We start from the raw sequence: 25473 nt of genomic DNA on the forward strand, positions 1-25473 counted from the left end.
GGCAGGCGCGTCCCTTCTCCGCGCTGCGGGACCGGCCAGCGGGGCCTGCCCAGCCCCGGCTCGGCTCGGCTCGGCTCGGCTCGGCTCGGCTCGGCTCGGCTCGGCTCGGCTCGGCGGGGCATGGGCCGGCCCTGAAGGGATGGAGCGGCGGGCGCTGTGCGCGGGGCTCTTCTGGCTGCTGCTGCCGCTCGCCCTGCTCGCCGGTGAGTGTCCCGTCCACCCCACAAGCCCCGGGGGAACCGGGGGGGAGGTCCCCGCTCCCACTCGGGACCGTCCTGCGCGCTCGTGCCCCCTCCCACCCCCCCCCATAGGGGACCACTCTGCATCCCCCCCCACCCCCCCACCCCGAGGACCTGTTCTGTGTGTCCCCCCAGCCCCACGGGGGACACAGCCCCTGCCCAACCCACCCTGCATGCTCCTCTCACCCCCCCCGGGACCACCCTGTCCCCCCCCATTCCCATGTGGGACTTATCCTGCTCTTGGGAAATGCTGGCACTTCTCCTCCTCCAGAGCGGGTTTAGGGGGGTTCATGTTGTTATCCCCCCCCTCTCCCCCCCCCGAGAACACCCAGTGCGCCCCAGCACCGAGCACCCACTGGCTTTTTGGGTCTGAAACCATCCCGATTTGGACCCGGTCCCGTCACCTCGCTCGCTCCTCTCGCAAGGTGGAGGGCGAAGAAGGTGCTGGAACAGCCCAGCTGGCAGCGTGGCTGTGGTGGGTGATGCCTGGAGGGCACCTTGCACCCCTCCTGGCTCCGTGTGCCGGTGCTGGGCACCTCCTGGGGCTCAGCAGCCTCCGTGGGGTCGTGACTCGCCAGCTGCTCCCAACCCGTTTGGAGCAACGTTGGCTCTGAAGGCAGATGCGCCACCCACCGCGGCAACCGTCTGGCTACCGGCCTGGAAAATACCCGTGTCCTGGGACGCGCAGAACAAGAATTGGCTCTTTGAACCCCGGCTGCTCGGGGGACCCCGTTCGGGGACTCTCCGTTTACCTAAAGGAAAAATACCTCTCCGTAAACAGGATTGTTCAACGGGCTCCTTGTGCCCAGCCATGGGTAGGGTTGGCGGCCGCTGCCGGGCTCGTGCCACCCATGCCAAGGGATCCGGAGCCCAGGGAAGCTACGGCGTGACTTTTGGGGTAGCATCACCCCAAAAAAGCTCAACGGGAGCTGCGTCCAGCGAGCAGCCCCTGTCCCGGCTGTGTTTTGGGGCGCTGGGCTGGGGTACGTGGTGCCACCGGTGCCGCCGGCGCAGGGGTGAGCCTGGCTGGCAGAGGAAGTTGGTGACTGTTGAAAAAGTTTCTTTTTATTTGTTCTGCTTTGCTCGAGGAGTGACTCAGTGCATCGTGCAGGATGTGAGGAGGTTAATTATAACCCTGTCTGCGAACAGGGGCTGGGAAGGGAAAGGTTGCTCTGTGCCGCTTGCACAAGGCCTGCTGGCCGGTGGGGTGGCAGCCGCTGCTCTGGGGCATGGGTGCCCAGGGTGACACGTGGCCTCTGGGCGCGGCCGTGCGCATGGGGCCCTCGTGCCCCGGTTATGCTGGTTTGGCCCCACATTCTCCCAAACTTGCTTGCCTGCTCGCCTGGCTTCGGCACAGGGGGTTGTGCTGGGGAGCCACTGCCTCCCATGGCTGGTGGTGCTGCTGGTGGTGTTGGTGTTGGCGTTGGCGTTCCCCCCTGTGGTCACTCTCCTGCTCCAGTTGTGCTGATTTGGCCCCAAATTCTCCCAAGCTTGCTTCCCTGCTCACCCTGCTCTGTTTGCTGGGGAGCCAACATCTCCTGTGGCTGGTGGTGCTGGTGGCGTTGGTGTCCTCCCCTGTGGTGATCCCGTAGGCGGCCCTTGTGCCCCGGTTATGCTGATTTGGCCCCCAATTGTCCCCAAATTGTCCCAAGCTTGCTTGCCTGCTCGCCTGACTTTGGCACAGGGGGTTGTGCGGGGAGCTGCTGTCTCCCATGGCTGGTGGTGCTGCTGGTGGTGTTGGCGTTGACGTTCTCCCCTGCGGTGGACTTCCATGCCCCAGTTATGCTGATTTGGCCCCAAATTGTCCCAAGCTTCCTTCCCTGCTCCCCCAGCTCCAGCAAGGGGGGTTGTGCCGGGGAGCTGCTGTCGCCCATGGCTGGTGGTGCCAGTGGTGATCCTGTAGGTGGCTTGTTTAAATTTGAGGCCCCGCTTGGGTTTTGGGGCTGTCCTGGGAGAGCAGCTCCCTCCTGCTCAGCCACCGCTCTGAAGAGCCGTGTGGTTGACTCAGTGGGATCCAGGGGGCTGGGGTACAAGGGGAAACTGAGGCACAGGGGGTGGCAGAGCTTGTCCTGCTGCACCTAGTGGGAAGAGCCCCAGAGCATGACCCGCCTGCATCCCTTCCTTCCCCAGCAATTAGGCTCTTCCCAAACGTCCGGAGGATGTTTGCTTGCGGCTCCCATCCAGCTCCGGGCGGGTGGAGGTGCAGGAGCTCAGCGCCACAGCTCAGGGTGGCCCTGATTCCCCTTGGCTGACACAGGCAGGGACCCCCACGCCGTGTTCGCAGCTGTGCCATGAGCTGGATCCCCTCCTGGCACAGGGAGGTGCCTCCGCTCCATCCTGCCCAGCAGGGATGCTGGGGTGCATGGAGGTGATGGGGGGGGCACATCTCACCCGTGGGGTGACCAGAGTGGGGAGCAGGCAGCTCTCTGTCAGACCTGGGTGCCCAGCTGGGCACTGGTGGGAGCGTGGGATGTAGCCAGCTGCCTCCTGCGGTCAGGTGCTTTTTATAAAATGAGGAGAAATAAAAAAAGAGGAGGAAAAAAAAAAAAGAAAAAAAAAGCGCCACTGCTGTCTCCAAGAGCAATAACTCTGCTTCCTCCCCAGGCGTGCAGGGGATGGAAGGTGCAGGGCTGGCTGCCTGCAGGGCTCTGCCTGTGCCGGGGTGCCTGTCTCCTCGGGACTGAGCCTCTTGTGCAGCCCCTGCGTGGCCGCTTTGCGGTGGGTGATGCCGTGGGGGCTCCCCGGGGGTGCAGCGGGTCCCAGTGCTGCCCCTGGGGCTCCCCTGTCCTGGAGGGGTTGCTCCAGGCTGGGTTTGCAGGGGCTTTATCCCTTGAGTATGGCTGGGTTTACCTCTTTGCATCTTCCTCACGCTGGTCACAGAAGAATCCTGGGGTGCCCGTTGCGACTGGCTGAGGAATTGGGGGTGTTTGGAGATTGCTTGGCAGACACTGTCCTGGCCCCAAGCTGCCCATGGGAAACGGACATTCCCAGATCCATCATTTTCCGTTTGATGGGAACGTGGGGCCGTTTATGCAGGTGGGTGTGCAAGCAGGATGTGTGCGTGGGCAACCTGGTGCTGAGCCCCAGGAGCTGCTCCAGCCCCCCTGTCACCGTCTGTCCCCATCCTGGTGTGCACCCCATGCAGGGATTGCATCCCGGGGGCTGGGGGTGTCCCCAGGCACAGTGGTGGCAGCCAGCACTTGTCCCCAAGGACTGTGTTCCATGTCCCGTTGCAGGAGGTGCTGGGGTTTGCCAGGTTAACAGATGTGGCCGCAAGCCCGGTGCCCTCCTGGGGCAGCTCTCCTGGCATCCCAGCCGAGCGGGGCTGGCCGCTGCCTCCGTCCTGGCAGGAGCGGGATTAACTTTCCACAAAAACAGGATACGGCGGGTGAAGCGGTGGGGCTGTGCTCCCTCTTTCTGGAAAGAGGAGCTGAAGCTGGGAATGCGCTGGTGGCTGGTCCTCCCGGCGTGGATGGACCTGGGGCTCGCTTTGAGGCTGCTCGGATTTTGGGATGGGGAGAAATCCCAAGAGGAGACTGCCTGTGGCTGGAGTTTGTGTTAGCCTGCCTCTGGTTTGCAGAGCGCAGGGTCCTGGGTGCAAAGTGACATCTTGGGGACACTCTCTGTCCCCAAAATGACATCTTGGGGACGTTCTCTGTCCCTGAGTCCCCGGGACCCCAGCTGGGGGCTGTCAGCCAGGAGGCAGGACGTGGCTGTTGGGAAGCAGCTCAGCAGAGCTGCCTGGCTCCGGCAGCAGGTAACGGGCCTGGGTAAAAATAGCAGAGCAGGCAGGGAATTAAAGAGCTCTGCTAATTAATCCTGAGCGGCCACAGGTCCCCACAGAGCCGGCGGCTACGCGGGTGCCAGTTGGTGTTGGGGCTGTGCGCAGGCACAGGGTGGATGTTGCTGCAGGGTTGGTGTTTGGGGCTCCCCGTTGCTGGTGGGGTGCAGGGGACCCCCCTTTCCTGTGCAGCGGGGTGCAGATCCATCTCCAGGAAGGAGCTTGCTGTGCGCGGGATGGTTTGCTTGGAGTGGGCTGGAGACCCTGACCCTCTCCTGGCTGCCCTTCTACCCAGCCTCGTTGCTCCCATCCTTGCTGCCAGGTCCCTGCCTTCTCCTTGGAGTCCCCTGTGACCCCCTTTGCCTCTCAAGGGGAGATTAAAGGAAACGCGGCACATCTGGCCCAGCTCCCTGGAGCTGCGATTTATCCTCCTCTCGGCACATTAAGGTCGTTAATATTTCAAGTGCTGCTGGCTGCCAGCGCTGGCCGCAGTGGCCGTGAACTCTCCGGCAGCACAGGAGCTGGGCTGGCTGCTTCCACTCCCATGGGGCTGGGGAAGAGGGAATTGGGGTGCTGAGCCGGGATAACCTTGCTGGAGGTAAAAGGGGATGCTCAGTATGGGCCAGATCCTGCTGTGTGTGCGCAGTAGAGGTGAGACCACGGGTCATCGTGGGTTCTGGGTGCTGCTTGCATGGGGAGCAGCGGGTGCTACGGAGCTGCACCCACCTGCCTGGCTCCCCGTGGGGACGATGGGTGCGGGAGGGCGGGTTACTCCTCTGGGCTGCTCTCCCCACTGTCGCTCTCCCCACGGGCTAAACTGGTTTTTCTCCCCACTCCAAGATTTCCCTGCTGTCAGCACAGCGGGGAACCGGTTTCCTCCAACTGTGCAGGACAGGGCACCCACGCAGCGCTGGCACGGCGTGCCCTGGTGCAGCTGAGAGGGCGCGGGTGCAAAGCCGGGCACTGCGAGCGCTCCCAAACCAGGCTGCACCGTGCCAGGGGGCTGCTCCCTGCCCGGCATACCGTCAGCATCTTTTCTTCTTCCCCCTTTTTCATCCTCGAGCACTTAAAAGCTGGTTGAAGCCAGGGCTGCAGCAAGCGCTGACCAAGTGCCGGGAGCTTTCCCAGTGATGCCTTGAGCAGAGACAGAGGGGGAGCCTTCGGCCGGAGGGTCCCATGGGTGCTGGCTCAGCCCTGGGGTGCAGCAGAGTGCTCTGCATTTGCAGGTGGCTGCTCCAAGCCCTTCGTGGTGCCACAGGTGACCCTGAGCTACTGCCACAATATTTGCTCTCTTCTGGCCCCTTTCTGGGAGTGATGTTCCCAGCACTGGTAGCATAAAATATGTGGGTCATGCTGGGTTTCCAGCATGGATGTTCCCTGCAGCATGAGTGCACCCCACGGTGCCCACAATCCCTGTCATAGAATCATAGAATCACTAGGTTGGAAAAGACCCACTGGATCATCAAGTCCAACTATTCGTATCAAACACTGTCCCTCAGCACCTCGCCCACCCATCCCTTAAACACCTCCAGGGAAGGTGACTCAACCACCTCCCTGGGCAGCCTGTTCCAGTGCCCACTGACCCTTTCCGTGAAATATTTTTTCCTGATGTCCAGCCTGAACCTCCCCTGGTGGAGCTTGAGGCCATTCCCTCTCGTCCTGTCCCCTGTCACTTGGGAGAAGAGCCCAGCTCCCTCCTCTCCACAACCTCCTTTCAGGTAGTTGTAGAGAGCAATGAGGTCTCCCCTCAGCCTCCTCTTCTTCAGGCTAAACAACCCCAGCTCCTCATAAGGCCTGTTCTCCAGCCCCTTCAGCTCTCCTCCCCGCAGCTCTCGGGCAGCCCGCATCCCAGGTGATGCCAGCGGGGTTCCTGTGCCACTGGTCCCCTCTGTGCCACCAGCACACACAGGTTGGCTGTGAGCAGGACTCGCGCTAGGGCTGGTTTGCCCCAAGCACTCAAAGGGCTCTGCCCTGGCTCAGGAATGGGCTGTGGGGTCCGTGCTGGGACAGGGGTCGCTGGTGGCTGGCGGGGAGGTGGTGTCTGGCTCCCACATAAGCCAGAGCGGCGGCTCGCCCCCGCACCGGGAAGGCTCCTCTCGGCCCTGTCACTGCTGGCGCAGGAAGGGGAATATTTGCTCCATTAGATCATGGTTTGCCGAAACGTAGCCAGCAGCCCACGGCAGCGTGTGGGGAGGTGACGCATCCTGGGGTCACCGTGGAGAGGCGACCAGTGGGACGGTGGTCCCGGTACCCCCACACTGGGCTGGGGGGCTGCCTGCGCTCGCTGGGTGTGGGAGGCAGATGGTGACCCTGCTGTGGGGTTGGGGACTCGCTTTAGCCCTGACTGGTTCTGCGTGGGATGTGCCCTGGGCTGCTGGGTGTGTTCCTGGGTGCCTCCCCTCCCACCACCCCCGCAGCCCTTGGGGATCTCCTGCCGTCCCTGGGGTGCTGGGGCTGCATCATGTACCCACCCCGGCTGCGCTGTCCCTCACCCCAGAATGTGCTGTCCCGTTGAAACCACATAAACACAGGAAGGGCTGTGCCGGGCTGGTGGTGCTGAGCACGTCCCTTGGCACCTGGCCTGCCCCTCTCCTTGTCCCCCAGCCCCATGGGGCCAGGGGCTGCCCACTTGGCCCCCTCTGCCTTGTCCCTTCCCCGAGTGGAGCAGGTCCCTGCCCTGGCCATACAGAGCTGGCATCCCTGACACCAGTTCCCTGTGGCTGTCCCCTCCCTGGGCTGTCCCAGGAGGTCTCCTCTCTACCCAGAGGAGCTTGCAGGGGGGAATCGGGGACATGCCCCTCTGGTTTGGGGATGGAGAATTGCCTTGGGACCACCTGGAGTGGTGACACGGTTGAACAGCAAAGCAGCTCTCCCATGCAGACCCTCATGATGCTCTTCATGCCCATCATCGGGGCCTCATGGCTGGGGGGCTGCAGGGCTGGTTCACTTCGGTGCATGTGCCGGTGTCCGTCACTGCTTGCCTGGCGTGTGCTCGCAGCCCCTGGGAACTCTGCGTCCCCAGCCAGAGTTGCAGCTATCCTGGGATGTCCCCGCTGTGCTGTCCCCAACCCCGCCGGTGGCAGCTCTGCAGGGTGCTGGCTCAGCCCTGCTCCCTGCCCAGCCCCTCCGATGGTTTGATGCCCGCAAACAAGCTGCAATTTAGGTCTAAAAATAAGAGAGGAGGAAGGTGGCGAGCTGGTGGCGCGCCTGGAGCAGGGCTGGGTGCATATAGGGGGCTGTGCAAGCCCCGGGATGGCAGCGAGTTGGGGTCCCTAGCCAGCCATGGGGTCCTCAGATCTCACTGTGGTCTTGCATGTGGAAATGTGGCAGATTTTGCTCATCATTCTTGTCCCTCTGTCATCCCACACGTCTGGGACCTCTGGTGTCCCCCCTGCCCTCCCCATAGGGGTCACCGGGACTGACCCAGCCTGATCTCCTGCCCAGGTCCCTTTCTTCCCACCAGTGTTTCTGGGTGCTAGAGTCGCTGTCTGAGACTGCCCCTGTTTTTGGGGTGCCTCTTGTTTTGGGGTTTCCTTTGCCTCCTGCTCGGGGGTCCCTGGGATGGGGCGGGGGGGATGCAGCCGGGTGTTGGGTGGGCTGTGCCACCCTCCCAGTGCCACGTCCCTAGCACTAACCCTGCCTGTACCTCTGCCCCCAGCCTGCATCTTCCGCTTCAACGTCCTCTCCCTGGTGTACCTGCTCTTCTTGCTGCTCCTGCCCTGGTTCCCGGGGCCCACGCGGTGCTCCGCTGGAGGTAAGGGGCTGAGCGCTGGCGTGGGGGGACTGGGCAGGGCACGGTGGGCAGTGGGGTGGGCAGCACAGGGGCTGCAAGTACCTGCCCTCCTTCTCCTGCGGTTTCCCCTGAGCCGGGCAGTGTGGCTCCGCGTGGCAACCTCGCTCAGTTAATTATAACCTGGTGCGGCTATTAATAGATCTCCAGCTACAAAATAGTCAGTTTTGAGCCCCGGTCTTATTAACCAGAAACCTCAGGGCTGGGCTGTGACCGCCAGGTGGGCAGGGATGGACCACGAGCAGCCCTTGAGCCCTACCTGGGCACGTACCCCACCACAGGCACGCGCTGGGGGCCTCGGGGGTGCATCCCCTATGCGGGGTGTGTGGGATACGTCCCTACTCGGTGGGCACTGGGTGCCCGTAGCCCTGCCAGGCTCAGCCACGCTGTAGCACAAGCCGGCAGCGCCTGGCACAGCCACAGCTAAAAGCTCTGCCCTCTGAATATTTCATGGGCTCGCACGGCCCCACAGCCCGGGCGCTGCTGATGGCTTTCCTGAGGTTTTACAGGAAAAAGAAACAAGCAGAGGGAGAGTTTTTGGCCTCGGGCTGCCCCTCGGCCGCTGTGCAGCTGCGGTGGGCTCGCTGCCTGTCCTGTGGCCGGGAAAGTGGGCGTGCGGCCCAGGGAGCTGGGTGGGACGGGGGCACGGCTGCAGCTGGTGGAAGGTCTGATGGGGTTCATGATGTGGGGGATCCTCTGGGGGCCGCCCCCAGCACCCCCACAGGACGTTCCACCAGGGATTGAGATGGGGAGATGCATCCTGATGCTGGTCCCTTCCAATGAGGTCAGGAAAGTGCTCGGTGCCAGCTGGGTTGGAGGATGCTGCAGAAGCAAGGGGGAGAGAGTGGGGTCCTGGGTTCTGGCTCCCTGTGTTGCCTTTTGCTTCTGTTTCCCTAGCAATGCAGTCAAAATGGTGCTGTTGGGCTATGCTGGGTGCATGGCAAGACATGAAAGGTCTTGGTGGAACCCTGTCCCTGGAGCAGCCCCCGGCACCTCTGGGCACAACTGCAGTGCACCCCTTCCCAGCGTTTCCTGAGGGTGCTGGATCCCTGCTGGGGACGCTGGTGCTCCCTGGGTTCACTTCGGGCTGTGGGTAACAGGTTGCCCGTGTCTTGCAGGTCACACTGTCCGCCTCCTCAAAGCTCTGCTGGGGACCAGCATCCTTTTCCTCCTAGGCCACCTCGTTTTCCAGATATGCCTGTACACCCTGCCTGTCCTGGACCAGCTGCTGGGGCCCAGCTGTGAGTACGGGGCACTGGGACAGGCTTCTGGGGGAGCCCATGACTGCCCCTGCCCTCCCACCCTTCTCTTTCCCTCGGCTTTGCCCCCTCCCTGCGGTGCAGGGCTGGATCCCCAAGCTGGTGACATGGGGATGTGGGAATCCCAACCTGCTGGGTGCTGGGGGGCTGCTGAGGCTCTGTGGGGTCACAGCCACATGCTGTGCCGTGCCAGGGCGCACTCTCCGTGGCTGCTGCACTGGGCATCCTGGGTCCCCATGGATGCGGGGCTCTCTCCCCATGGGGAAGCTGCTCCGGGTGGGCGTGAAGCTGCTCCGGGTGGGCATGGAGCTTCCCCGTGCGGGGTCTGCCAAACTCAGCGCCTCCCTGCTTCCCTGCAGGCAGCACCTGGGAGGTCCTCGCTCGGCACATCGGGGTCACCAGGTAAGGGTGTCCTGGCGGCGTGGGGCTGGGGGCTGGCAGCAGCAAGGGAAATGCACCCGCAAGCCCTCCCCTGCCCCTCTTTCCCCTCCAGGCTGGACTTGAGCGACATCCCCAACTCGGTGCGTCTGGTGGCACCTGATGTCGGTATCCTGCTGGTCTCGTCCCTGTGCCTGTGCCTGTGCCGCCGCCTTGTCCCCAAGGCCAGCGCTGCCACCCATGGCCGGAGGCTGGGATCCCTGGAGCCCCCTGAGCGGGTAAGAGCCAACCCCAGCTTGGTCGGCAGCATCCCACCTGTCACGTCCTGCCGAGCCCCTCCAGCCTCCCAGTCCCCATCCCCTTCCTGGGAATGCAGGCTGGAATGTGGAGGGCTTGGCACGGGATGTCCCCACCGGCTGGGCACCCAGGTGGGGGCAGTTTTGGCTGCCCAGCAGCAGTGGAGGGCTGGGTCGTTGGTGAGAAGCTCGAGGTGAGCCAGCAATGCTTGCTCACAGCCCTGAAAGCCAACCAGATCCTGGGCTGCGTCAAAAGCAGCGTGGCCAGCGGGGCGAGAAAAGGGATTCTGTCCCTCTGCTTCACTCTTGTGAGAGCCCTCCTGGAGTCCTGTGTCCGGTTCTGGAATTCCCAACATAAGAAGGATATGGAACTGTTGGAACAGGTCCAGAGGAGAGCTACGAAGATGATCCAAGGGCTTGAGCACCTCTGCTATGAGGACAGGCTGAGAGAGTTGGAGTTGTTCAGCCTGGAGAAGAGAAGGCTCTGAGGAGACCTTAGAGCAGCTTCTAGTACCTGAAGGGGCTCCAGGAAAGCTGGGGAGGGACTTTTTACAAGGCCAGGGAGTGACAGGATGAGAGGGAATGGCTTTAAATTGGTGAGGGGAAGATTTAGACTAGGCATAAAGGAAGAAATTCTTCACAATGAGGGTGGTGGGGTGCTGGCCCAGATTGCCCAGAGAAGTGGTGGCTGCCCCATCCTTGGAGGTGTTCCAGGCCAGGTTGGATGGGGCTTGGAGCAGCCTGATCCAGAGGGAGGTGTCTCTGCCCATGGCAGGGGAGTGGAACTGGATGATCTTTAAGATCCTTTCCAACCCAAACCATTCGATGATTCTCTGATCATTGCAGCACCTCGTATGGGCCAGGGTGACTCAGCCTCGGAGGAGCGCCTGTGTTTGCTCCTGTGTTGCCATAGGGATCCCGGCAAACATCCCAGCCCCACTGCTTGGTGTGGGGCTGCCTGCTGGCAGCGGGAGCGCGGTGCCTGCGTCCCCGGGCTCTGGATGGCACCGCTGCTCCAGAACCCCTGGGCTCAGGAAGGGCAGCAGGGCAGGAGATCACGGGATGCTGGTACCCAGCTAGAGCTTGCCGGCAGGATGTAGTGCTGGGTGCCGTGCCATGAGGTGCCAGCCTTGCCTGGCAGTGCCAGTGGGGCACAGGGATGCTGTGTTTGTGCCAGGGTCACCCAGATAGACACAACCCCAAGCCCATGGCGCTCCTCAGCCCAGCAAACACCCCTCAGGGCTTAGTCCCTATTTGGGGTGCTCCCCACTGGTCTGGGCTGTCGTGGTGGGCGCTTGCCTGCCCGGCTCCGGCTATGGCCAGGCTGTAACCGGAGCGCCGGGCGATGCGGATGCTTTTGCTGTGAGCACAGGGCCAGCGCGGGAGGCAGCCTGGAAAAAAGCTCAGTGCTGGGAACCCTGCTGCTGGCGCCAAGAAAAACAGCCGCTTTTTGGAGACGCTATCCAAGCGGCTAATGAGATAAACACGGCCAGGTGCTGGGCAGCGTGCCCGCACCGCGCAGGGCAGGGTGCCCTGGCCGTCCCCTCACCACTCCCCCTCAAGCGGGGGAAACTGAGGCACGGCCAGCAGCAGCCTGGGGCTGGCCACCAGGTTCACCCCGTGCTCTCCTCACCTGGCAGGGGGAAGAGGAGGATGTGGAGCGGCACAGCACCGCGGCTGATGGGGACGCGCCGCTCAGCGTGAGGCTGCGGGTGACAGCTCACTGGCTGCTGTGGGCAGCTGGGAAGGGCCTGGCCATCCTGCTGCTGGCCTTGGCTGGTGGGTACGGGCTGTGGGGTGTCCGCGGTGAGCCAGGGGTGTGCGGTGAGCTGGGGAGGGGGACCTTGGTGGCCATGCTGCCGGAGGGGATGCTTGGTCTGAGGGGGTGCTTGGCCAGTGGATGATGCTCAGCTGCACACTGACCGCCTGCGGGACGCTGCTCCCCAGGGATCACCCTGCCCTCCGCCTCCTCCAGCATCTACTACCTGCTCTTCGTGGGGCTGTGCACGTGGTGGGCCTGCCACCTCCCCACCAGCCGCTTGGCCTTCGATACCCTCTGCGTCCTTGTTGGCGTCTACGCTGCTGCCCACATCCTCTGCCTCTATGCCTACCAGACGCCCTTCGTCCAGGGGGTCTTCCCACCCCCCACCATCTGGGCACGGTGAGTCCCCGGGGAGGCAGCTGTGCCGTGAGAGTCCCTGTGCTGCCCCTATCCCGCTGCCAGCCCCCGTGGGTCCCTGGGCAGTGTGGCTGGAGGCTGCTTGGTGAAGCCGTGCGCCGCGCTAGCCCCGGGATAGGACCCTGGCTTACGGTGAGGGTCCTGACTCGGGGAATGATGCCACCTGCTCTGTCCCTGCAGGTTGTTTGGCTTCAAGGACATCATCCTGTATCGCAACTGCTCCCAGCCCAACGCCCTGGTGCTCAACACCGACCACCCCTGGCCCGTCTACGCCAACCCTGGCATCCTGCTCCTGCTCTACTACACTGTGACCACCCTGGTGAAGCTGCGCTGGCTGGACAACAAGGTGAGGGGCTGCGGGGTTGCGCCGGACCCCGTGCCAATGCCTGGTGTGTCCCACTGCTCAGACTGCCCCAGCCCTTGCACCAGGGGTGCCTGGTGGAGGGGAGCAGTGGAGGTGCCTTGGCAGGGGGATGGGGCATGATCCTGCTCCCCCGGCGGCTGCCGCAGGGTGCCCTGAGTTGGCTCCTGCCCCTCGCAGAGAACTGCGGCGCCGGCACGGCCACCAGCGAGGCACCTGGAGAGGGAGTTGGTGGAGCTGGAGAGTTGGCCCAAGGACACCGATGGCGTGGCTGAGGACACCAAGGTGGGTTTGGGGTGGCTGTGCCCCCTAATCAATGCCCAGACTAAGGGGGGGAATGGTTGCAGGGTGCTTTGAGAGTTCCAAGGTGGGCTCTGAGCCCTCTCTGTCCCCCAGCCCATGCTGTCCCCCAGCACGGGGAAGCCAGGTAGTGGTGCTGAGAACTGCACAGTCCACGTCATGCCCAGCTCGCCACGGCCAGGTAAGCCTGTACCCGCTGCCCTCCCCACCCCAAGCCCTGCCCATGGCCTCGGAGCTCACAGTCCCATCTCCCCCTCCATGGCCAGGCAAGAGGAGTCAAGCAGAGCGGCTGCTCCTGCACACCCTGAGCCACGTTGTCATGAAACAGAGCTACGTCTGCGCGCTCATCGCTATGATGGTAAGGGGCTGGGGGGAGGAATGGGCAGACACGGGGGCACCACCTGGGCTGAACCTGCGTGAGCCGCTGCGTCCTGCCCTCCTACAGGTGTGGAGCATCACCTACCACAGCTGGCTGACCTTCGTGCTGCTGCTCTGGGCGTGTCTCATCTGGACCGTGCGGAGCCGGCATCACTTCGCCATGCTCTGCTCGCCCTTCCTCGTCCTCTACGGCATCGCTCTCTGCAGCCTGCAGTATGTCTGGGCCATGGACCTGGTCCCCGAGCTGCCCACCCGTGTTGACTTCCTGAGCCTTAAGGAGCTGGGGCTGGTGCACCCCAAATATCCCTGCCTGGAGCTGGGGGCTAAGGTAACCCTGGTGTTCCCGTCCCTGTCCCCACCGACACCCGGCCGTTCCCACTCACCGCCTGTCCCCACAGCTCCTGCTCACCCTCACCTTCTGGCTGCTGCTGCGGCAGTTCGTTAAGGAGAAGCTGCTAACAAGGAGGTGCCCGACCACCCCGCTCCTGGAGGTGACCGTTTCCGACTCAGGTGAGGACTCCTGGTGTCACCCACCCAAAGGGACCATGTGCCGGGCTGAGCGTCCCTGGGCACGAGTGCAGCCACTAGGGATTTGGGGATCGCGTGTGCCCCCAGCCTGGCCGCCTGCAGCTCCCTGTGTGCCCCGCAGAGCCCAGCCGGCAGCGGGACGTGCTGAAGGCGCTGGGGGTTCTGGTGCGGGATTTCTATGCCAAATACTGGATCTGCGTCTGCGCTGGCATGTTCATCGTGGTCAGCTTTGCTGGGCGCCTCGTCGTCTACAAGATCGTCTACATGCTCCTCTTCCTCCTCTGCCTCACCCTGTTCCAGGTAGGGGGGCTGGGGACCCTTCCCTATCCCACCTCCATGCCTGCCGTGGCCCCACTGATGTCCCTGTCCCCTCAGGTGTACTACAGCCTGTGGCGCAAGGTTCTGAAGGGCTTCTGGTGGCTGGTGGTGGCGTACACCATGCTGGTGCTCATCGCCATCTACACCTTCCAGTTTGAGGACTTCCCCATGTACTGGAAGAACGTGACGGGCCTCACCGATGAGCAGTGAGTGTCCCCAACCTCCTGCAGGGTGTCTGCTGCTGCCAGGCCTGTGGTGGCACCAGGACACAGGCAAAAGATGCATTGCACGTGGGGAAACTGAGGAAATTGTTTCCCTGAGGATAAAAGGAGTTGGGGTTGAATCCCAGTGTGCCAGGTGGGATGGATGTGGACCCACACTGACCTTCCCTTCCCTGCACAGGCTGTGGGACCTGGGTCTGGAGCAGTTCAGCGTCTCCGAGCTCTTCTCCAGCACCCTCATTCCGGGATTCTTCCTCCTGGCCTGCATCCTCCAGCTCCATTACTTCCATCAGCCATTCATGCACATCACTGACCTGGAGCACATCCCTGCCGCCACCCCACCACCCTGCCACATGCCCAGGTAGGTCCCCATGCCAGGATTGACCCCCCTGCACCCCGAGCGCCGCATGCCCGCGCTGAGCCCTCCTCCCCACAGGCTCGAGGAGCTGCAGGGGAGCCGGCTGCTGCGGGACGTAGCCGCTGCTGACAGCGCCGAGACAGGCGACCCCGACACCGCGTCACAGGGTACTGGGTGGGAGGACAGGGTGGGATGGGGTGTCCTCCAAGGCAGGAAGGAGCTAGGAGGATAGGGATGTGGATTTGGGGTGTCCTCCATGAATGGGAGGGTGTGGGGATGGGTCAGGGTGTTCTCCAAGTGGGAGGGGTGCACAAATGGATTGGGGTGTTCTCTAGGTGTGGGAGGTTACGGGGATGGGTTGGGGCATCCTCCAAACCAGGAATGGGCTGGGGATGTGCAGGGGTGGATTGGGGTGTCCTGCAAGTCTGGGAGGGTATGAGGATGGATTGGGGTGTCCTTCAAGCCAAGATGGCACAGGGAGTGTAGGGAGATGGGTTTGGGTTGACCTCCAAGTGTGGGAGGGTGTGAGGATGGATGGGAGCATCCTGCAAGGATGGACAGGGTACAGAGAAGAGTTGGGGTGTCCTCTGAGCCAGGGTGACTGCAAGGGTGTCCATATGATGGTCTGTGTCCCCACAGCACCCACCAAATGGGGGCTGGTGCTGGAGCGCCTCATCGTGCTGGGCTGGACCTTCTCAGACATGCTGACCCGCGGGCAGGTCTTCGTGAGGCGCCTCCTGGAGCTTCACATCCTCAAACTGGTGGCTCTGTACATCGTCTGGGTGGCCCTGCAGGAGGTACCAGCCCCAGGACTCAAGGGCAGGGGGGCTCAGCCGGGCACCCTGGGGTGCTGATGTGTCTTGCTGCCTTAGGTATCGGTGATGAACTTCTTGCTGGTGCTGCTGTGGGCCTTCGCCGTGCCCTACTGCCGATTCCGCCACATGGCCTCCTGTCTCTCCACTGTCTGGACCTGCATCATCATTGTCTGCAAGATGCTCTACCAGCTCAAGATCGTTGACCCCAGTGAATACTCCAGCAACTGCACCCAGGTACCCGAGCAGTCACGCTAGGGGGATGCCCGGTTTTTGAGGTGCGTGTGGCGCACAGGGAGGGCTCTCTGGGTGGAGGGGCAGGGTCTGGCGGCAGGGTGAAGGGTGCTAAACACCTAACCGTGCTTGCTTTTGTAGCCCCACTTCAACGGCACCAACCTGAGCCCGGAGGAGCTGAGCAACTCCACGCTGTACCGCGGCGCCGTGGACCCTGCCAACTGGTTCGGCATCCGCAAGGGCTACCCCAACCTGGGCTACATCCAGGTGGGCGTCGGGACACCCCGTTTGTGGGGACCACACGGGTGGGTGCTCAGTGGCAAGCTGTGTAGTCCTGAGCATCCTTTCGTTCCCCCAGAACCACCTTTTGGTGCTGTTGCTGCTGGTGTTCGAGGCGGTCGTGTACCGGCGCCAGCAGTACTACCGCAAGCAGCACCAGCTGGTGGCCCCCGTCACTGAGACCATCTTTGAGGACGTTTCCCGTGAGCACCTCGATGACGGCCTCGGCAGCTGTGTCAAATACTTCTTCAACTATTTCTACTACAAGTTTGGCTTGGAGGTGGGGAGCAGGCAGTGCAGGGGGGGTTCTCACCACTCGCAGCAGCTCGAGGCTGAGCCTCTGCCTTCCCCCCCAGATCTGCTTCCTAATGACTGTGAACGTGATTGGGCAGCGGATGAACTTCATGGTGATCCTGCACGGCTGCTGGCTCATCGTCATCCTGACACGGCGCCGGCGAGCAGCCATCGCCCGCCTCTGGCCCAAGTACTGCCTCTTCCTCGTTATCTTCCTCCTCTACCAGTACCTGCTGTGCGTGGGGATGCCACCCGCACTCTGCGTGGGTAAGGGGACACCCAACCTTCACACGGGTCAAAGAATCATAGAATCATCAGGTTGGATAACACCCACTGGATCATCGAGTCCAACCATTCCTATCAATCACTAAACCATGTCCCTCAGCACCTTGTCCACCCGTCCCTTAAACACCTCCAGGGAAGGTGACTCCACCCCCTCCCTTCCAGTGCCCAATGACACTTTCCATGAAATTTTTTTTCCTAATGTTCAGCCTGAACCTCCCCTGGCGGAGCTTGAGGCCATTCCTTCTCGTTCTGTCCCCTGTCACTTGGGAGAAGAGCCCAGCTCCCTCCTCTCCACAACCTCCTTTCAGGTAGTTGTAGAGAGCAATGAGGTCTCCCCTCAGCCTCCTCTTCTCCAGGCTAAACACCCCCAGCTCTCTCAGCCGTTCCTCATAAGGCCTGTTCTCCAGCCCCCTCACCAGCCTCGTTGCTCTTCTCTGGACTCGCTCAAGGAGGGGGAGGTCCTTGCGTGGCCAGGCTGCCCACCCTGGGTGAGGGGCTGGGGGACCAGCAGTGAGTGTGCCCACCCCCACCCCCCAGACTATCCGTGGCGCTGGAGCCGGGCCCTCCCCATCAACTCGGCGCTCATCAAGTGGCTGTACCTGCCGGACTTCTTTGTGGCCCCCAAATCCACCAACCTCATCAGTAAGTACCGACCTCCAGCCCCTGTCACCCCTCCTTGCCCATGCGGTGCCCTGTCCCCCCACTCCAGCCCCTGGGACCCCATCCCGTCCGTGGGCACGTGGGGGTCCAGCCAGGAGGGGTGGGAGAAGCTAAAAGAGCTGCCCCATCATGTGTGGAGTTTGGTAGGTGCCCACCCCATTTTGGTAGGAAGAGCTGGGCAAGAGCCCTCCCAACTTTGAAGTCTGGAGTCTGGTTGAAGTCTTAGCCCTTTTTGGGACGTTGAAGGGCTGAGCCGTGTGCCCACAGATGACTTCGTGCTGCTGCTGTGTGCGGCCCAGCAGTGGCGGGTGTTTGAGGCCGAGCGCACTGAGGAGTGGCTGCGGGCAGCTGGGGACAACGCCGATCACTTCAACCTGGAACGGGACCCTCACAACCCTACACCCAACTTCATCCACTGCCGGTGGGTGCCTGAGGCTGCGATGGGCTGGGGCGATGGGGATGGAGTAGCCCTGCCCAGGATGGGACCCCTTGGGGTATGGACAAGGTGGGACATCCAGACAGTGGGACCTGCTCGGCTGGGGTCCCCTAGGATGGGTTTGTCAGGCCACCAGCTCCTTTGGGCCAAGGAAGCCCTCTCATTGACGTTGGGCTAGGACAGGAACCCCCTGTGGCTGGAACAGGACCCTCTGCCCCTAGGTTGGTACCCCAGGTCTGGGAGGGGAGCACTCAGAGACTGTGGTGGTCCCACTGAGGAGATGCAGTGGTTGAGAACTCCCCAGGGGATGGTGCAGGACTCCTCCGGGCGCTGGGGTTCCATAGACTGGGACAAGGCACTTCATCCTCAAGACTGGGTGGCTGCAGGGACTAGGACTGTGCTGATTGACTGGGGTGGGAGGTAGCACCTTGCTGCACCCCAAAACCAGGCAGTGCCAAGCGTGGGTGCTGGGAGGGGACATGTACCCTGCTCTGAGTGCCCCATCCCACAGCTCGTACTTGGACATGGCAAAGGTGGTGGTCTTTCGCTACCTCTTCTGGTTTGTACTGGTGGTGGTCTTCATCACTGGGGCCACCCGCATCAGCCTCTTCGGCCTCGGCTACCTGCTGGCCTGCTTCTACCTCCTCCTCTTCGGCACCACCATGCTGCGCAAGCCAGTGCGGGCTCGTCTTGTGCTCTGGGACTGCCTCATCCTCTACAACATCACTGTCATCATCTCCAAGAACATGCTGTCGGTGAGGGCCGCTGGTCTCCAGCCACACAACGCTCCCCGGGCTTTCCCGAGGGCTGGGATGGGTGGCAGTACTGTTTTCCTCTCGCAAACCTCACGCTCTTTCCCTGCAGCTTCTCTCCTGCGTCTTCGTGCAGCAGATGCAGAACAACTTCTGCTGGGTCATCCAACTCTTCAGCCTGGTCTGCACTGTCAAGGGATACTATAACCGTGAGCTGAGGGCTGGGGGCTTGGGGACCCCCCTGCCTGAGCTGGTGGGGTCAGGGGTGCAAGTTTGGGCTGCTGTCTGACCTACCTGCATCTCTGCCTGCCAGCCAAGGAGATGAGCAAGGATCAGGACTGCTTGCTGCCTGTGGAGGAGGCTGGCATCATCTGGGACAGCATCTGCTTCTTCTTCCTCCTTCTCCAGCGCCGTATCTTCCTCAGCTATTACTACTTGCACGTCATGCTGGATCTCCAGGCTTCTGCTCTGCAGGCCTCCAGGTGGGGCTGGGGTCCCGGCGGGTCCTCGTGCGAGTGCGAGGGTGCCAGTGACCTCTCACCCTCCTGACATCCCTGTCTCCACAGGGGTGTCGCGCTGTTCAAGGCCAGCATCCTCAAGAGCATACGTTCCCATCAGCAAGCAGAGAAGAAGTCGCTGGCCCAGCTGAAGCGGCAGTGAGTGGGTTTTGAGGGGCACCTGGGACACCCCCTTTGGCAGCTGCCAGCACCTTGGGGCTCCCCTGTGTGGGGAGGGTGGTTGGGGTTTGCCCCGGGGACTCCGGGCGAGCGGGCTCCGCAGCAGCTTCTGCCTGGCAGGATGGAGCGGATCCGAGCCAAGCAGGAGAAGTACCACCAGGAGCGGCTGCTCGGCAGCGCCGGTGAGGGGCAGGATGAGACCAGGCGAGGTGAGAGCCAAGGGGGGCCCCCACCTCCCCAACCCCTCTTTGAGCACAGCAGGGTGACCGTGACCCATTGCCGACGGCTGTCTCGGTGGAGCCAAAGAGAGCGTCTTGGTGAATCCCCCTCCTTGCTCCATGCCTCACCCTGGTGCTGGGGGTGGGTGCACCGAGCGTGGTCGTGCTCAGCTCCCCACCTGCCGTTCCACAGCTCCCGGCAGCCCAGCGGAGCCTTCCCAGCAGAGGGAGCGGTGGTGGCGGCCTTGGTTAGACCACGCCGCAGGTACTGCCCTGGCACGGGGGCCATAACAGGGCGCAGCCCCTCGGCAAGGTCCCTCCGCCAGGGACCACTAACATCCGCGCGGAGCGGCGCTGATGGTGCTTTCGGCGAGGTGACGCCCTGCATGTCCCCCCTTCCCGTGCTGGGCGCTAACCCAGGCTTCTCCGCTTCCCAGCACTAACGGGGTGTTGGACTGAGGGTGCCCGGCTGCGTTTGGGGTTACCAGCATCGGTCGCCTCCGAATAGCAGCACTGGAGGGCCCCGCTTTGGAGATGTGGGAGTTGAGTCTTTGTCCCCAGCGGAGATCCCCGCGGTGTCCTTGGCACCGTGGTGTCAGGCAGAGAGCCCTGGGGAGTCAGCGGCCACGCCGTGTGCCCTGTGCCTCGGCCCCGGCTGTGCCGTGACCCCCGTGCCACCCTGACAGTGCTGCATTCGGGGGAATATTTCCTCTTCGAGTCGGACAGCGAGGAGGAGGAGGAGGCGGCAGCGGCGGCGGTGCCCGAGGAGCCACGGCCGAGCAGGCAGAGCGCCTTCCAGGTGAGCCTGGCTGGGGGGAGGCGTGATGGGGTCTCGTGGTGCCCGTGAGGCACTGACGGTCCTTCTCCCACCCCAGCTCGCCTACCAAGCCTGGGTGACCAACACCAGGACGGCGCTGCGGAGGCAGGAGCAGCCGGAGACACCTGGAGCTGCGGTCCCTGCAGGTGGGTCTGGCTTACCTCAAAATGGGGCTGGGGGAGGCGAGAGGGGACATGGGCCTGCCCCGTGCCCACCCTTCGCACTGGCTGCTGTCGGCATCGCAGAATGGCACGTTGCCTCCGCGTGGTTCTTGGCATGGAGGGAGGTGTGGACTCTGATGGCATTGATGGGGTTGGGCACGTGCTCTTCTTTTTGGTGCCTGTGCTGGTTTTTAAATAGGCTGGAGAAAACGAGGGATGGGGTGATGAGTGGGAGAGACCCACTAGGGGCCAGAAACGATATCAATCGCCTGCTGAGCCAGTGCTACCCCTTCCTGGGGCCAGGTCTGACCTTTGTAGGGGACAGTGCAGGGAGAGAGGAGGAGATGGAGGCACCTGAAGAGGCTGAAGGCCAGGAGGAAGAGGAGGAGGAAGGCTCTGGTAGGTGGGCAGCAGAACCTGCAGGGTAGGGAGCTGCTGGGGGGGGTCTAAGTGGGTGCAAAGTGACCTCATTTACCTCCCCGTGGCAGAGCGGAGCAACGTGGTGCAGCGGGCGCTGAACACCCTCCGGTTCCTGTGGGTGCTGTGCCAGGCCCTGATGGACGGGCTGACCCAGTGGCTGGATGCCTGCACCCAGGAACACGCCGAGATGTCCACCGTCCTGTGCCTCGAGAGATACGTCCTCACGCGACGACTGGCCGCGGTGAGTCTGGGGGATGCACTAGGGCACGTGGGGTTGGCAGCCCCGCGATGCCACTGACCCCCTGCCCTCTGCAGGGCGAGGACATGCATCGTGGTGTCCTGGATGAACTCTACTCGCTGCCGCCAGAGGAGCCCCCCGAGGAGCCGGGGGCTGGGGGTGTGGACCCCCCAAAAGGCGTTGCTTCCAGGCAGGTGCATAGATACCCCCCGAGGGGGCAGCCGGCAGCGCCGCGGGCAGGGCCTGGTGGGCAGGGTCTCAGCCCTGTTCCTGTGCCATCCACAGCGGGCACCTAGAAGCCGCCCCCATCCCGTCAGCGTGCTCGTTGCACACTATCAGCCAGGAGCAGGTGGCAACTTGCGCACCGCGGAAGGACGTGGCTGGGTCTCGAGAGCTTCTGGCCCTGCCTGAGAATCGGAGCCGGACTGCTGGCGAGCTCCTCCGGAGCAGGTGTGGGGACGTGGTGGGAGCGGTGGGGCTGATGCTGGGGCTGGTGCGTCCGGCTCATTCCCCTCTTTGCACCCTACAGGCGGCTGTACTTCCCTGAGCTGGAAGAGTCAGAGCAGTTTTATCAATCCCACAACCGGTTCCTGAAGCTGCTGCTGGCTGGGTACCGCTGCGTGACTGCCCACTCTGAACTCCTCTGCTACTTCATCATCATCCTCAACAACATGGTGACTGCCTCCGTCATCTCACTCTTCCTGCCCATCCTTGTCTTCCTCTGGGCCATGCTCTCCATCCCCCGGCCCACCAAGCGCTTCTGGATGACCGCTATCATCTTCACCGAGGTGAGCAGCGGGTGGCCTCGGACAGGACGATGCCACCTGGCCCCCAGCTGCCACCTGCTGACCCCAGCATCCCCACAGGTGATGGTGGTGGTGAAATACCTCTTCCAGTTTGGGTTCTTCCCATGGAATGGCTATGCCATGCTGGTGCGCAATGAGGGCAAGCCCTTCTTCCCGCCCCGCATCCTGGGCTTGGAGAAGACTGACAGCTACATTAAGTATGACCTTGTCCAGCTCCTGGCACTCTTCTTCCACCGCTCCCTGCTGCTGGTGAGCCCCGGGGCATGAGCACTGCTGCGAACATTACCTGGGTGGGCATCCTCGGGAGCTGGAGGTGCTTCTGGGGATGACGGGGGCTCTGGAGAGCACCCAGTGGGTGCTTGGTGGCTCCGCCTTGGTTTCCACCCGAGGCACCTGTTGCTGGTTGGGTCCCTGGGATGCATTGGGAGTTGATGCTGTGGGATGGGGGTGAAGTGTGTGGGACATCAGGAGCTCCATCCCCCTGACCATGGCCTTCCCCAGTCCTACGGGCTCTGGGACCACGAGGAGGACCCCTTCGCCAAGAAGATGGCAGAAGCAGGGCGGGTGGATGACGAGGAAGAGGAGAGGTGGGAGGAAGCACGTGAAGAAGGGATAGAGGTGCCGTCAGAGCCAGGGGCACCAAGTGCAGCCACGGGGCTGGAGCTGGAGGGTGATACTGTGGAGCACAAAGACGGGACCAAGGCCATGCAGCTTCGCTTCAGGAGAAAGAAGCAGCAGGGGAAGAAGCAGCCAGAGGTGGCTCCGGAGGAAGGTGAGTGCTGGCTCCTGGCTGTTGTGCCCCAGCAAGGGGCAAGGTTGACATCCCCCCGGACAGAGGGATGCTGGGGCCGGGCAGGATGAGGCCCCACAGGACCCCAGGCTGTCACCCACGCTGTGCCTCACTTGCAGAGGATGTGGAGGAGGGGGAAGAAGAGGAGGAGGAAGAAGAAGAGGCAAAAGAGAGCCACGCTCAGAAGAAGCTGAAGGCATTTGGGCAGCGGGTTGAGCAATTCTTCTTCACCATGTGAGTACCCGCAGTGCTGGTTGGGGTGGGGATGCAGAGTGCGATCCCCTGGTCACCTGGCCCCTCTGTCCCCTGTGTTCCCTCCAGGACACAGAACATGTACCAGCCAGTGTGCAAGTTCTTCCAGGACATCCTGCACACCCCACACCGTGCAGCCACTGATGTCTATGCCTTCATGTTCCTGGCTGACGTGGTTGACTTCATAATCATCATCTTTGGCTTCTGGGCCTTTGGGGTGAGCAGGGGTTTCCCACAGGGCACCAACTAGCCAGCTCCCACTGCTGGGCCGTATCCTGACCCCTCCTGCATCCCCAGAAACATTCGGCGGCCGCTGATATCACCTCCTCGCTGTCGGATGACCAAGTGCCGGAGGCCTTCCTGGTCATGCTGCTCATCCAGTTCACCACCATGGTCATTGACCGTGCACTCTACCTCCGCAAGACTGTGCTGGGCAAGCTCATCTTCCAGGTCATCCTAGTCTTCAGCATCCACCTCTGGATGTTCTTCATCCTGCCGGCTGTCACTGAGAGGTACTGGCATCCCCCAAGGGCATGGCTTAGTCCTAGGGTGGCACCTTTGTGTCCTCAAGCCCACATAATGGCCCAGCCTGGCCAGGGAGGTGGCCAGAGGGGGTGACATCTCTCTCCCACAGGTTGTTCAGCCTCAACACAGTGGCCCAGCTATGGTACTTTGTGAAGTGCATCTACTTCGCGCTATCAGCCTACCAGATCCGCTGCGGCTACCCTACTCGCATCCTGGGCAACTTCCTCACCAAGAAATACAACCACCTCAACCTCTTCCTCTTCCAGGGGTACGGTATGGGTCTGCATGGACCCCTGGGCACCCGGAGAATGCTGTACCAGTCCCCTCTCCCCATGTGTCCCCTAGGTTTCGCCTTGTGCCCTTCCTGGTGGAGCTGCGGGCTGTCATGGACTGGGTCTGGACAGACACCACGTTGTCCCTCTCCAACTGGATGTGTGTGGAAGACATCTACGCCAATATCTTCATCATCAAGTGCAGCCGTGAGACAGAGAAGGTACAGCCCCACCATACTAGGAAGGGCCCCTGAGTAAGCCCCTCGTTACTTGGAGTCCCCCCAAGCCCACTTTGCACCGTGTACTCCCTCCCCTTTCCTAGAAATACCCCCAGCCCAAGGGGCAGAAGAAGAAAAAGATTGTGAAGTATGGCATGGGGGGCCTCATCATCCTCTTCCTCGTGGCCATCATCTGGTTCCCGCTGCTCTTCATGTCGCTGGTGCGCTCTGTGGTCGGCGTTGTGAACCACCCCATCGATGTCACCGTCACCCTCAAGCTGGGGGGGTATGAGGTGAGGATGCAGGGGGAATGCTGGGCTGCCCAGCCAGGACAGCGAGGTCTCTGCCTGGCTCACGGTGCCCCGTTGTCCCACAGCCACTGTTCACCATGAGCGTCCAGCAGCAATCCATCCAGCCCTTCACCCCCCAGGACTATGAAGCCCTCACCAAAGAGTTTGAGAGGCAGCCGGTAAGTCCATGGCCAAATACCCCTCTGCTCCATCCCACTGGGAGCCCAGCAAGGAGCCAGCAGAGCCTGGGGTGCCCCAGGGTGAGGGTGTCCTTGGGTGGGGGCTGAGCTCTGCTCCCCTGGACTCGACTACTGGCTGAGGGAAAGGCAGACCAACGGCATGAGGTTTAACAAGGCCAAATGCCGGGTCCTGCACTTGGGGCACAACAATCCTGAGCAACTACAGAGCAGAGGAAGTCTGGCTGGAAAGGAGAAGGACCTGGGGGTGTTGGTTGACAGCGACTGAACATGAGCCAGCAGTGGCCCAGGTGGCCAAGAAGGCCAATGGCATCTTGGCTTGGATCAGAAACAGCGTGACCAGCAGGTCCAGGGAGGTTGTTCTCCCTCTGTACTCGGCACTGGTGAGACCGCTCCTCGAGTACTGTGTTCAGTTCTGGGCCCCTCACCACAAGAAGGATGTTGAGGCTCTGGAGCGAGTCCAGAGAAGAGCAACGAAGCTGGTGAGGGGGCTGGAGAACAGGCCTTGTGAGGAACGGCTGAGAGAGCTGGGGGTGTTTAGGCTGGAGAAGAGGAGGCTGAGGGGAGACCTCATTGCTCTCTACAACTACCTGAAAGGAGGTTGTGGAGAGGAGGGAGCTGGGCTCTTCTCCCAAGTGACAGGGGACAGAACGAGAGGGAATGGCCTCAAGCTCCACCAGGGGAGGTTCAGGCTGAACATTAGGAAAAAGTTTTCATAGGAAGGGTTATTGGGCACTGGAACAGCTGCTCAGGGAGGTGGTTGATTCACCTTCCCTGGAGGTGTTTAAGGCATGGGTGGACGAGGTGCTAAGGGACATGGTTTAGTATTTAATAGGAATGGTTGGACTCGATGATCCGGTGGGTCTTTTCCAACCTGGTGATTCTCTGATTCTATGATTCAGGTGGCCATGCAGTTCATCACCCTGTATGGCTACGAGGACATCGTGAGGGCCCGCATCGAGGGCAGCTCGGGCTCGCTCTGGAGCATCAGTCCTCCCAGCCGGGAGCAGATGCGGCGGGAGCTGCAGAACGGCTCCTCCGACATCACCCTCCGCCTCACCTGGACCTTCCAGAGGTACTGCTGGTGTGCGGTGGGGTGGGGACAGCCCTGCCTGCACCCTCCCACACACACTCAGCCTCCACTGCCTGCTCTGCCCGCAGGGACCTGGGCAAAGGGGGGACAGTGGAGAACACCTTCGACAAGCACACCACCGACCTGCAGCCCGGCACGCCCCAGCGCGTGGAGCTGGCCCAGCTGCTGCAGGGCACCCGTGACGCCCCTGTGTGAGTGTCCCCAGGGCAGGTTGGTCCCCCGGGCTCAGCGGGACCGTGCCCCTTCCCCGCTCACCCCACCCTCTTGCAGGCAAGTGCCCAAACTCTTCCCCAAATACATCCGAGCGCCCAACGGTCCCGAAGCCAACCCTGTCAAGCAGCTGCTGCCAGGTAAATCCCAC

The 25473-nt window shown here is 62.5% G+C and overlaps 1 protein-coding gene across 1 annotated transcript in view; it reads left to right on the forward strand.

Annotated features, from left to right (window-relative positions):
* PIEZO1 (piezo type mechanosensitive ion channel component 1 (Er blood group)) overlaps positions 1–25473 on the forward strand; it is a 26646-nt gene continuing 1173 nt past the window's right edge. The window contains exons 1-49 of the mRNA XM_069868365.1: positions 1–203; positions 7679–7774; positions 8929–9051; positions 9429–9471; positions 9563–9725; positions 11384–11522; positions 11691–11904; positions 12103–12268; positions 12464–12568; positions 12680–12764; positions 12850–12941; positions 13029–13289; positions 13360–13471; positions 13611–13789; positions 13865–14013; positions 14210–14389; positions 14465–14553; positions 15026–15183; positions 15259–15435; positions 15574–15699; positions 15791–15991; positions 16068–16272; positions 16828–16932; positions 17218–17371; positions 17898–18141; positions 18251–18347; positions 18452–18620; positions 18705–18794; positions 18936–19024; positions 19227–19298; positions 19720–19832; positions 19909–19996; positions 20330–20410; positions 20500–20672; positions 20747–20859; positions 20955–21119; positions 21199–21457; positions 21536–21724; positions 21977–22247; positions 22385–22499; positions 22587–22734; positions 22815–23029; positions 23152–23310; positions 23388–23535; positions 23637–23825; positions 23909–24001; positions 24922–25094; positions 25181–25303; positions 25383–25462. Coding sequence (XP_069724466.1) covers positions 140–203; positions 7679–7774; positions 8929–9051; positions 9429–9471; positions 9563–9725; positions 11384–11522; positions 11691–11904; positions 12103–12268; positions 12464–12568; positions 12680–12764; positions 12850–12941; positions 13029–13289; positions 13360–13471; positions 13611–13789; positions 13865–14013; positions 14210–14389; positions 14465–14553; positions 15026–15183; positions 15259–15435; positions 15574–15699; positions 15791–15991; positions 16068–16272; positions 16828–16932; positions 17218–17371; positions 17898–18141; positions 18251–18347; positions 18452–18620; positions 18705–18794; positions 18936–19024; positions 19227–19298; positions 19720–19832; positions 19909–19996; positions 20330–20410; positions 20500–20672; positions 20747–20859; positions 20955–21119; positions 21199–21457; positions 21536–21724; positions 21977–22247; positions 22385–22499; positions 22587–22734; positions 22815–23029; positions 23152–23310; positions 23388–23535; positions 23637–23825; positions 23909–24001; positions 24922–25094; positions 25181–25303; positions 25383–25462 — 7042 coding nt within the window. The 5' untranslated portion in view covers positions 1–139. The remainder of the gene's footprint in view (positions 204–7678; positions 7775–8928; positions 9052–9428; positions 9472–9562; positions 9726–11383; positions 11523–11690; positions 11905–12102; positions 12269–12463; positions 12569–12679; positions 12765–12849; positions 12942–13028; positions 13290–13359; positions 13472–13610; positions 13790–13864; positions 14014–14209; positions 14390–14464; positions 14554–15025; positions 15184–15258; positions 15436–15573; positions 15700–15790; positions 15992–16067; positions 16273–16827; positions 16933–17217; positions 17372–17897; positions 18142–18250; positions 18348–18451; positions 18621–18704; positions 18795–18935; positions 19025–19226; positions 19299–19719; positions 19833–19908; positions 19997–20329; positions 20411–20499; positions 20673–20746; positions 20860–20954; positions 21120–21198; positions 21458–21535; positions 21725–21976; positions 22248–22384; positions 22500–22586; positions 22735–22814; positions 23030–23151; positions 23311–23387; positions 23536–23636; positions 23826–23908; positions 24002–24921; positions 25095–25180; positions 25304–25382; positions 25463–25473) is intronic.

The sequence above is a fragment of the Phaenicophaeus curvirostris genome, chromosome 14 (genome assembly GCF_032191515.1).
Source record: "Phaenicophaeus curvirostris isolate KB17595 chromosome 14, BPBGC_Pcur_1.0, whole genome shotgun sequence".
Lineage (NCBI taxonomy): Eukaryota > Metazoa > Chordata > Aves > Cuculiformes > Cuculidae > Phaenicophaeus > Phaenicophaeus curvirostris.